The sequence below is a fragment of the Leptosomus discolor genome, chromosome 1 (genome assembly GCF_034619465.1).
Source record: "Leptosomus discolor isolate bLepDis1 chromosome 1, bLepDis1.hap2, whole genome shotgun sequence".
NCBI classification, from domain to species: domain Eukaryota; kingdom Metazoa; phylum Chordata; class Aves; order Leptosomiformes; family Leptosomidae; genus Leptosomus; species Leptosomus discolor.
The window spans coordinates 180,760,049-180,771,720 of record NC_141391.1 but is presented as its reverse complement, the minus strand read 5'-3'; the positions used below and the strand labels follow the sequence as shown (position 1 = coordinate 180,771,720).

At 40.3% G+C, this 11,672-nt stretch overlaps 1 protein-coding gene across 10 annotated transcripts in view; it reads right to left on the bottom strand.

The window, feature by feature from the left end:
• Window positions 1-1,704: 1,704 nt before the first annotated feature.
• GRIP1 (glutamate receptor interacting protein 1) overlaps window positions 1,705-11,672 on the bottom strand; it is a 234,344-nt gene continuing 224,376 nt past the window's right edge. For all 10 annotated transcript variants that reach the window (XM_086472047.1, XM_086472071.1, XM_086472030.1 and 7 more), the window contains 3 exons: window positions 10,116-10,349; window positions 2,971-3,117; window positions 1,705-1,938 (listed from right to left, as the gene is read on the bottom strand). In XM_086472047.1, coding sequence (XP_086328173.1) covers window positions 1,705-1,938; window positions 2,971-3,117; window positions 10,116-10,349 — 615 coding nt within the window. The remainder of the gene's footprint in view (window positions 1,939-2,970; window positions 3,118-10,115; window positions 10,350-11,672) is intronic.

Genomic DNA, 11,672 nt, shown 5'->3' with positions numbered 1-11,672 from the left:
TCTTTAATCAAACATCAGAAAAATTGCACTAAAATGTGGACAGCTTGCTTTTAACGATTTTTTTCCCCACGTATCGCAGGAAAAAGTGTACCACATATAAACACGGTATTTTTTGCTAAAGCTGTGGAAAAAATAGAAAGTAGAAAAATGCTACCTCATTTTTAATGTCTTTAAATCACTGTTTATTTCAATTTATACAGTTTTTTCCATACAAATATTTGCAACAGTTTGAATTTCAAAAAACATAACATAGACGATAAATATCATGCTATTAAAGTATTAAATTTGTACAAAAATACTTTACAGTTTAATACTTATTTGTTACAAATAAAAATACATATTTAAGTGACTCATGATTTTTTTTTTTTTTTTTTTTACATGGTTCAGCATTGAATGTCATTCTGACCTTTTCTGGCAGTGCTGAAATAGAAATCAGAGCTACTTGCGTGTGCAGGGCAGGTGAGCTTGTTCATGTATTGGAAACAGCAACAGGGCTACAGTTAAACAGTTCAAATTGACCAGAAACAACTCTGTAAGGTGATTGCTTAGATATGGAGACTCTACAAATGTACAAATCCAGTATCTTTATATTCACCAATAACAAGAATTACCAATAACAACTTGAATACCAGAATAAACCAAAGCAGCTGCTGGTGAGCATATAAAGCAACTGGCATATTTTATTGCTTGGGGGGAGAGGAGAGAATTTGTGTGATGTTTGTAAAATATATTTACAATTTTAAATTCTAAAAATGTGTTGCAGGGGGTAATGTTTATCATAAAGAAGACTGAAAACAAAGCATATTAAATGGGACTTTTGTCCCTTCAAGAAATTGTTTGACTTTTAAAAAGCTCATGTGTGACAGTACAAGTTAACAGGATCATTAAAGAGCTTTTGTATCAATCTTCCACTGACATAGTTTAAAAAAGCCATTTTCTTTTAAAACCTTTCTAATTTGTCTGAACTCATTTCCGTTTTACTCTTGTCAGTAATTCTCCTTCAGAGGTTTTATCCCACTAAATAGTCTCTGCTTAAAAATCCCCACAGGTTGTGAGACATACCATTAGGTATTTCATTGCATAGGGAATAACGTAAGTCCTAACAATTTACCGAAGTGGGGGAGTAATGTTCACCGCATGCTGCAGCCTCCTACAAGCATTTTGTTAAAAAATCTATCCCATGCTTTGTCTGAAGAGTATCCTTCTTGCCAGCAGAATGAAGGTCTGCAAAATTACAGAGCTAGCCATTTAACAAGAAAACCTGGTGCAGCATACTGCTCTTCCTTGTCCATCAGACAGCACTGTTCTGATAAAATGTTTTTAAAAACGATGTAACCTGGACACCACTGTTAGCAGAAGGTGACTCTATGCTTTTCCCTCAAACACCAACTGCTGATGAAGGGAGAGGAACATTTAAATCATCTCCCCAGTTTCTTATTTGGGGGGGGGGGGGGGAAAGGCCTTCATGCTTTTTTTTTCATACTGTTACTAATGAGAGATTGTTTAGAATGGAATGACTTAACGAAGAATTAAAACTTTTCCAAAAGTAACCATGAATTAGTACAAGCCTTGAGACAGACAGACTGGCCTCCTGTGCTTTTCAGTGCTATACAGCATCCGAGCCTCAATCTCAGAGAAATCATAAAGGGGTTTAGCACCATAATTGTCTTTCGTTACCGAATGTCCCAATAAAACGATTTTCTGCTATAATGTATTTGTAGGATCCCGTATCTCTGTATTAACGTTAGCGTGTCCACTCTGTTGAAGGAAGGCATTATTCTGGTCGCTCCACTCCCCACTCACTGAAGGCTGTTCTGAGCTTCCTTTCTGAGATGCCAGTGGGTTTCTGCTAATCACCAGTTCCAGCTTATTGCCAGATTCTGCGATGAGGGGCACAACTAGACAGCAGTCAAAGTCTCTGGTGCGAACGTGGTTTACCTGAGCAATTAGAAGATTGATTTTTTTTTTATTACCATTATTACCAAAAAGAAATGAGATCACAAGAGAAACAGGTTTATCTTTAAGACTATACAACCTGATTTAAATATTCCAGGTAGTGAATCGTCTATACAAGACTATTCAACCATGGCTGGTTGAAGATACCAGGTGAGTTTCCTACTTAAAGTCAGCATATTTACACTGGTGACAGGTGTTGGCAGCTGTCACAATGCCTACTCCATAAATGACATGTACCAGCACGTAGTTTTTCTGTCTTTCATGGTGTTCGTCAAATTAAATGCAATAGATCACATCTAAAATTTCAATTCAGTTCAGGTCTTCTCTGGTTGTAATGAATATATAAAGTATTTTATTGGGCTAGTTGACAGAAATTTAGTTTTTCCATCATGGTCCAACTTGGCACTGTGGGAAGTGTGGCACTTGGTGAGAACTGCACTATTACAACTTGGTGAGTCGACAACTTGGATTAAGTACAGAAACAATTCTCAAGTCTGTATCACAAACAGCAAAAATTACAAATCTGTCTGGAAATGCCTTGGGAAATTGCAGCTTTCCAGTCAGCCTTTGTGTGTATCCTCTGGAGTTCTGAATTACTTAACATTCTGAAAGAATTTGTTTCTTCAAACACGACCTTACAGAACAATCTAGCCTTAGTGCCACAGCAAAAAAAAAGCCCAAGTCACCACGAAGTGCTGCCTTTTCTTACTGAGGGTCTAGTCTAAGCGATTTACGTGGCCTGTGGCACAGAGCAATTACGACCATTTGTCCTTCTTCCCAGCCCCTACACACATCCTATCCCAGTAGAACTAGAACAGTTCTGCTGATCTAAAAAGCAACGTAGGTAAGAAGGTTGTTCTAAATAAGTGATGAAAACACTTTGTGCAGTTTTCTGTCATCACCTCTGGGTACACAGCTACCTAAACATCGTGCTGTGTGTTTGTAAAACTTTTATGAAGTAATCTGTAGGTCATGTCTGTTCATCCTAAACCTGTGTGGCGCCAGAAACATCACCTGTAAAAGTCTGTCGTACGGTTTTAAACCTCCCAGGTCGCCAGGGCCAGCTGGTCGAATATTTTTAACATACACGCCTTTTTCCAATAAACCGTCTGAGACACTGAATCCAAAGTCTTCTCCATCAGAGTCCTTGTACAAAGTTACCTGTGGAGGTGATGTGACATGAAGAGAAGGAAAAAAAATAAAATAAAATTGTCCACATTTTTCCAAACACCAGGTAGGTCATCTTCCTAGTTTGATTTGTTTTGGTTTTTTTGTTTGGTGATGTTTTTCCCTCCCCCCTCCCCCCCATTTGATCTCTTATCTACTATTTGGTACTTAGAGTATTATATGAGAGTTGTCCCCATTTTGACATTATATTACTATTCTCAGAAGTCACTTTATTCTTTAGTAATAACCAGCCCTTGTAACTTTTGCTTGTCAGCTGGAAACTTGTGCTTTTTATCCCACCTTTTTTTGGTGTGGGTTTTTTGAGTCTTAGTACAAGATTTAGTTTTGCTTCAGGGATGAAGACCTGGCCTCAACCAAACAATTGGTGTCGTGTCTTCCAAGACTTCCCTTAGGACATAAATGCCACCGGCACCGTAAGCCCTAGCCAGCCTGTTTTTGGCCAGGCAGCGGTCCACCCTGTAAGGCCTCATCTCAAACGTGCTCAGTATAAGAGTTATAATGCAATGTTTTAAGAAAGTAAAGGCTCCTTCAGAAAGAGCTTGCAGGCAGTGTTCTCACAGTTACATAGCCAAAAGACAGTCATTCAAAAGCAGGAAATAGATGTTAATAAAACTGTTAGGAGAAGGTTTTTCAGGTGTTCACAGAACAAGTCCTTGCAGGTAGTTCTGTGAATTCAGTTATTTGATAGAAAAGGATTCACAGACTTCTTTGTAGCTATGTGGTACAGTTAGGCTTTTACTTCTGTGAGGTTTTTGTTTTTCTTGCTTCTCTCTCACATCAGGAGCACAGACCTGTGCAATGAATTGTGTGAGTCGATGGTGTGACATCTGACTGATGCTGATGCTGGCACAAAATGTGTGTGCAGATACAGTCACACACTCAAAATCGTGCTTTTACTGCTATGGCTTATGTCACTTTTTGGGTTCAGATTATTGAGTCAAAACATACCTCGGCTGATAAAAAGACAAGAGTTAAGAGTACTCTGTAATTTTATGATGGATTGGTACCAGTAATGCTCCATGTGCTGCATCCTTCTGTGTGCCAGCCACTGAATTCCTTTCTGGTGTTTCTGAATTACAGAGAGGCATCCAAATTGGAGGGGACTTTGGGAAGTCTCTAGTCCAACCTCCTGCTCAAGGCAGGGCCAAGACTGAATTCAGCTCGAGCTACCAAGGACTTGGTCAGTATTTCATAGAAGAATGCCAAGGCACAGCAGCGCTGGGCGCCACGCTGCTTCGTGCTGCCTTCAGAAAGCTTCTGAGATCCTGCCTTAACTGCTATTGTGAAAAGATAGGCCAGAACAGACAAGGTTGTCTCAAAACAAGAGTGAAGGATTTGTTCAGATCAACAAAGAGCACAGACCGTTGGGCGGGTTTGGTTTTTTTCCTGCTCTCTGCAGTTTTCTTGAATTCACTTGGCTTTAGTGGTATATCAACAGCGCTTTGACCGGAATGAAAAGACTCACCAGTAAGTTTGATAGCTATCCTGGGCAGCAGTTGAAAGAAGTAAGCTACAACGCCAGCTACTGCAGCATTAGCACAGTTTATTATCTATTATCTGTAGATGTGGACAGTGCATCGCTGGGCTGCTGTGAAACCATCTCTCCATCTCATGCTACGGTAAGCACAAATACCACCCCATCCCCCCTCCCCAGTATTTGTCCCTTACTTTACACCAGTTCCTCCTCTTCCCTTGTTTTTCTCCCTCTGTACAGTACAGCAAAGCAGAAAGCCACACCTAAAGTCTCCTTAACTAAGCTGAAGGCTTCCTCCCTGCCAGTGACTGGTTTTCTTATTTGGGTATGAGCTGTCATTTTAAACTTCCCAGTGCTGCTGTGTTTAAGCTCCTTTTGTCTTCTTTTCTCCCATCTCCCCCCAAAGTAACTTAGTGCTGAACCTGTCATACTTTCCTTCATCTCAGCATGAATTTTAGGAGTCAAAGGGCATTTCAGCTACTGACAAACCTATCTGCAAATTCAAAAGAATTAATCTTAGAATGATTTTAATTTGTATCAACGGCTGCTGCCCCAGCAGGACTCTGGGAAACTTCTAATAATTTGTTATCAACAGAGGCTTTTGTTTGTGATATCATAACATGTCTATCATGGCTTTGATCTGAAGTATGTTTGAAGCTGCTATGAAAGTGCCATAAGACTACCATTCCAGCAAGACTGAAAAAGTTAATATAGGAGGGAGATATATTTTATTGACAAGATTTGTGTGTATTTCCTGGCAAGAATGAAAAATAACAAGGACTCGACCAAGACAGAAATTTCCTTCAAATGAGGTAACTTTTTTCTCACACCGTCACAAAGGATAGGAGTGCTTCATGTTAACTGCTTCTTAAAGAAGCCTTGAAAAGCAAATGTAAAAATTCGATACAGTGCCTAAGAGGAGAAGACTTACTTAAAATACCATGCACTGTTCTAGTACGGATGGCACAGTTTTTAAAAGGAACGTTCCCTTTCCGCTTTTCCTTTTCCTCTTCCTTCAGGCACTGCAGTTAAGTGGAGCTGGATCCAACCTCAGATGAACTACAAAACCATATGAAACAGAGGACTTCCTGAAGTCATCTAGACTGTACTCTTGCCCTAAGGCAGCATCAACTGCATCTAACCCATTTCTGAGAGACATTTATCTGTCCTGCTTTTTAAAATCTCCAGTGATGGAGACTCCACAGTCTATTAAAGTAATCCCTTCCACTGCTTCAGATGTTTTCCTTGGGTCTAAACTAAATCGCCCTTGCTGAGAGTTAAGCCTGCTGCTATCGACAGAGAACAAGGTCACTTTATTCTCTCCTTCTCTGCAGTAATAAGAAACAAGGTGGGTTTTCTTTTTTCTCTCTGGCCTCTATTCAGTAGGTTAACATCCGTCTTTAATTTTCAGACCCCAAACTGGACACTCTATTACAGTCAAGACATTATCAAAGCTAAGCTAGAGTGGAGAATAATTCTGCGTGATCTATGGACGGTGGTCCCGTTTGTGTGGCCCAGGACAGTGTTGCCTTTTTCCTATTTTTAGTGAGTGGTCTATGAGCAAACAAAATACATACACAGTCTGGTCTACAGCTCTATAGGAAGTGCCAGTCCACATTAGCTCACCATATCTTGTGTCTTGTCTCTAATAATGCCTGAGGAATGCACATGCTGCTTCATGCCCAGCTTGTGAGTCAAGAAATGGAGCACTGCAAATGATAAGGGACATGAAAGAGGAATTTTGCTGTAGAGGTGAGAAACTGTGTTTGCAGGACGTGGGAAGTCCTGCAATAGTGGGGCATGGAGGGAAGCAGAACTTGAGAATGATCATCCAAAGTCTTTTATTGCCCCCCTAGTTGTTCAGGTTGGACCTCACTGAGTTATACGGGCATTCTGGAAGGGAATTAGTCACTACCCTGCAATCAGAAGTTTTATGTAGAAAAACATTTTCTCATTTCTCTGGTTCTTCAGATCTACGTACCTTAAAAGATTTTTAAAAAACTGTTTTCCTTGTGGCTATCTTCTCTTGACTTTTGGTTTATTTAACAGGAGCTGGGAAATTAAAGAAACTGAAACTTACTCACTTAAAGGATGCGTTTGCGACTTAATTTTGTTGCATGTTTGACAGCTGTCACATTTTTTAGGTGCAAGTCATCTGCAGAGAACTTTCTTCTGTATTATAGGTTATAATTTTGGGGCTACTTCTTTTTAGGGCAGCATATATTCTTAAAATGGAATCTCAGAATAAAAGCCCTGCTATCTGAAATACCCAGATTTTTATTTAATAAAGGGTATGGGCAAAGCCTTGCCACCTGATTTTCTCATCTTCACTTGCCAGTGGCTCTGTCTGAAGGGTATGAGATTGCAGGCAATTCATGCAACACCAAAATCATGCTGTTTTATCTCTGCTTCTCATCACAACTGTTTGGAAGGTTTGATCTCAATAGCAAAATCTCCATGATGAGCAACTGAGACTTTTAAATTTACATCGGGAGCCGAAGGGAAAAAGAAACCTGAAATGGAAATTTAATTCATATTTCATAAGAAGTTAAATAGTTACCAATTTTATACAGTCTCTCACAAGTTTTGAGTCTGTTTCTATGGCTCTCCTCCCTCTCAGATCTATGGGAAAATACTTAATTTAAATTCATACATCTTGCACAGATCAGCTACTGAGGTATTTTAAGCGACTGTAGTTTTAGGTTAATGACTACTTGCAATAATAATATTGAAAAATTATCTGATGTCTAGCGCCTATTTTTGCTCTCAGAGGAATACGTGCTCTATGAAACTTTCAGAAAATGGTCCGCTATGATTTTTAGAAAAATATGAATCTATATGCTTACCTAGGTAGATAAAATCAAATTAAAGGCATTAATTAAATTTGGTACCGATATAGCAATATGCTATCCAGTTAAATTAAATGTTACTTATTAAACCAGCTAGAACAAATGTTTGAATAGATTTGTATGTCAGTTATCTCAATCGTGGCTTCCTCGGGACAAAGACAGTTCAAGTACACATCTGGTGAACGTAATGCAGTGAAGTAAAAAAGAGCAGTGAAGAATTCAGGTTAACTTGCTGCAAAGTTTGCAGCATTCAGCAAAATAATCCTCAGGGCTGTGTTACCTTTCTGACAGGTGTGTATCTGAGAAGGACAAGCTAGTGATGTCATCTGCTCCTCATGCTGTTCTGTTAGATTTACTCATTTGTCTTCGTAGCCTGGGGCAGTTTTTATCCAGTCTTACTCTCTCTTACCCTATACAGTCGGACTGGCAATTGATGCATTTCATTTTTATGGCTTTTTCTTTGGTAGAATCATATATTCTTGCTCTCTCACAATCAGATTATGAAAAACCAGCGGAACATCGACCTTAGCTGGCCCATTTTCTGCAATCAAATTTAAGGTATGAACTCTGATCTATAGGGCACATCGGCCCTGACTCAACAGGCATCGCACTGAGGCAGTAAAAAGGCACCTGAAGAAAACGGGAAAGCTCAGCAGCACGCAGTCATGTACATACTCAAAAGTCTGGCTGAGGTAAGTCTTAGGCAAGCTATGTCTTAGCCTGTATTTCAAAGACTGATTATACCATCCCAGTTTCCCAAAACAGTTCCTATTTCCCTGGTTGTCCTCTCAGTGGCCCAGCTGATTAAGACGTTTGCCTGCAGAGGGCAGAGCACATTTGCCAGTAAGACCTGCTATGAAAAATACTTAAATCAAGGCATTTCTCTGACACTGAAGTCATTCCTGTGGCATTGCAGCTCTTCTGGAAACTATAATTGGACAAGCTGTCCAGGAGAAATAGCAACTGAACAACTTATTAGTGTTAAATTAGAGGTCTAATACCAAAATGAAGGAGGCGAGAGCAAGTAACAGGCACATTGCTACACAAGAATCAGTAAGAAAACTAATAAATAAGAACTTGCTAAGATGGGCATGAATACAAAAGCAGCCCATGATGCTTGGGTTAACCTGCATGTGTGATCATAGGGGTACAAGCCCACTTTGGTGAATCAAGACTGTAAGATCCAGTCACTGGTGTCTGTTTTTTCTTAATGACTAAGGATTCGGAAAACCCTTGGTGCAAAATCAACTTTTAGGTTTTTAGAAAGGAAATGACTCTTTTCTGGATGACAGAACAGACAGTATAAGCAAACTCAACATCACATGAGCAGACAGGGGAAAAATGGGTACATTGTCTGAACAAAAACTGGAAATTAGTAAAATGGAAGGTCACGCAACTGAAGAAAGCTCAAGGACAGGGTATTTTTTACTGCCCAGGACTCTCAGAGCTAGCCGCTATGATGGAATACTGACTCTTCCTTTCTAGGAAAGGATTTATTTTATCAATCACGAAAGGCTGGTTTTATAATCCATAGGAGAAAACTGTGCCTTTGCTGAATGTGAACACACCATGAAATGTTTGCTGGTGAAGTTTTGTTTTATATCTCACATTGACTCGCCACTCAGGAAAACTGGACACAGTAACTTCCTCCATTAATCACTTCACACCAAGCTGGAAATATGAATAGCTTAAAACTATCACAACACATCCTATTGATCCTTTACACTGGCAATGGATTCATTTTCCATATATAAGATCTGCTCTCTACTACCTTCTACAAACATTCATTTAGCCCATACTCAGTGAGTCCATACCTGAACTAAACTCAGTCAAACCCTCAGGGACCAAAACCAAACCCAACTTCTTAAGAATGACAGTCTTCATCCTTTAAGAGGAAGATGGGTGGAGATGGGATGCTCATTCCCATCAAGGGGAACAGCATTACAGTGTCCCCCAAAGTTCTGGAAACTGGTTGCTGTTGCGGCCTCGCTGGATTTGAAACTTAAACCGACAGGGTGTTCGCTGTGCATATCTAAAGATAATTTATCCAGTATGTCCTTGGGGTGCAGAGCCACCTTCATACCACCTGGTGATTTCAACAGTCTTGAGCAGTGAAAAGTTGCACAGACTGAAGATTATTTATCCTTTTTAGAGAAAAGGAATTGAGAAGAGAAGAGAAGACACAATCGCTAATTTGAAATAACATTCTATACTATGTACATCGAGTCTCATGTATTTGATTCCAAATGAGTGTTAATTTGAAAAAGGACCAATGGGAGCCCCAAACCCTCCTGAGTAATTTCCTAAAGAAATGTATTTTCTAGAAATTAAACTTTGCTTTCTTAATGAACACGTTTTGCAGGGATGAGTTATTGGTATTGTCAATTCAAATTATCTGCGGATCCTCCTTGCAAAAAAGCAGTCCCTTTTGAGGATTTATTGTAAAACGAAATAGTAGACAAGGATGCATCTTATTCGTTTGTTTCCCCCACAAGGATATATCATTAATGTGTTTGTAAGAACTAATATGCATGGCCCCCAAATTACATCTGTGGAGTCATTATAAAAAGCGCTTACTGTTTTGCCATATAATTAGATTCCCTATTCTGAATATATTATTTCAAAGCTGTCAGAAGAAAATTACAGACCTTGTGTAACTCCACAGGAGTTGGTGACATGATTTCTTTCATTTCTTGCTTAATTTTTCTCAGAACCATGGACTTTCTCCCCACATCTGATGGCAATGTGTTGCTACGAGTAGCTTGACTGTAATGTGGCCTTACAGTACTTCTTTCCTGGAAGCTGGCTTGTCTTCCCAGCTGGTTACGAGGTTGTGGGTTTTCATGATTCAAACTCATTGTACTTCCTGACATAATTGTGGCCTAGAGCATTAATGAACAGGTTAAGTTTTAACACAGAATGTGGGTTAAGTAAGCGGTTAATTCGCAGCAGTAGGAAAAATGTCTCTAGTCTTTGTTAAAACACAATCACTCAGGGCACAGCAAAAGGCAAGAGGAGAGATGTTCAATCTGCTTGCAAGTCACTATAAAATAAAGGACCACAACAAAACACAATAACAATAACAGAACTCTATGGGCAAAAGTTTTCAGATGGCATTTCAAACTAAAATACTGAGCACTGGAACGGCTATGCTTGTAAGCTAGTCCCCTGGCAGACTGAAGAGTGTGGGGTATACTTGCTTATTTTAAAAGTATTTTACATGTGAATCAACTGACGCTTAAGTTCTGGCTTAATTGCAGTTGTTGGAATTGGAGCTACAGGAAGGCATTTACAATTCAGACTGTGCGTGCAAGGTAAAAAAAATGTGAGTCAGCAGAGTATGTGGGCAGCTCTAGAGCCAGCACCGGCAGAGAGTGTGCCTGGATGCTGTCCCAGGCCAGGGAAAGCTCAGTGCAGGTAAGCTCACGGCCTGGAAACAAACTTTGCGTAACACGCATATTGCAAGAGTAACTGCCTCAGCTCAGCCCTCACACTTCAGAGGTACAAGCCCCTGTCTCATTGCTGGTTTTCATCTCAGTAAAAGCCAGCCTTTTGTGTTAGATGCAAGAATACACGGAGAGTGAAACCTCTAAAGACGGTGACTGGAGTCATCGCGTTCACTGGGTGGAACGGCCTGACATGAAAAGCACCCACGCACAGCAGGGAGCCTCCTCTCTTGGGAAAGACTCCGCTCTGGGGAACGGGAGGCGAGCGCGCTTCGGCGCGCCCACCGCACAGAGGTGCCACTGCCGGGACACGGCACGCCGAATCTCCTATTTATTCTCCCTCGTGCCGATGGAGAAGTGAAAAGGAAATTAAAAGGCCCTACCCTGAACTCTGACTGGGACACGGTGCAGGCAGCCTGCTTGAAAATGAGAAGTAAAAATTAAGGTGGGAAAAATAATGGGAAAACGGGCAAATAAACGTTTGCTTCTGACTCTGGTGAGCATGTCTGTCACCCTTCTTTCTCCCAGCTCCAGCACTACTTTCACTATGAGACAATATATTGTAGCCTTAACAGTCTCTCTTCTGCTCAGTAATGACTGATATTACTGCCTGACGGAGCAAAAGCATCCAGAGGACTTGGCAAACTACAGTTTTCTTCGCTCTTTGGCTGAAGACCTTGAAATGAAAAATGATAAGGAGTCCTTGACTACTCAATGGCACTTCATAAAATAGAGGCATTGCCACTCTCAGCATCCTGA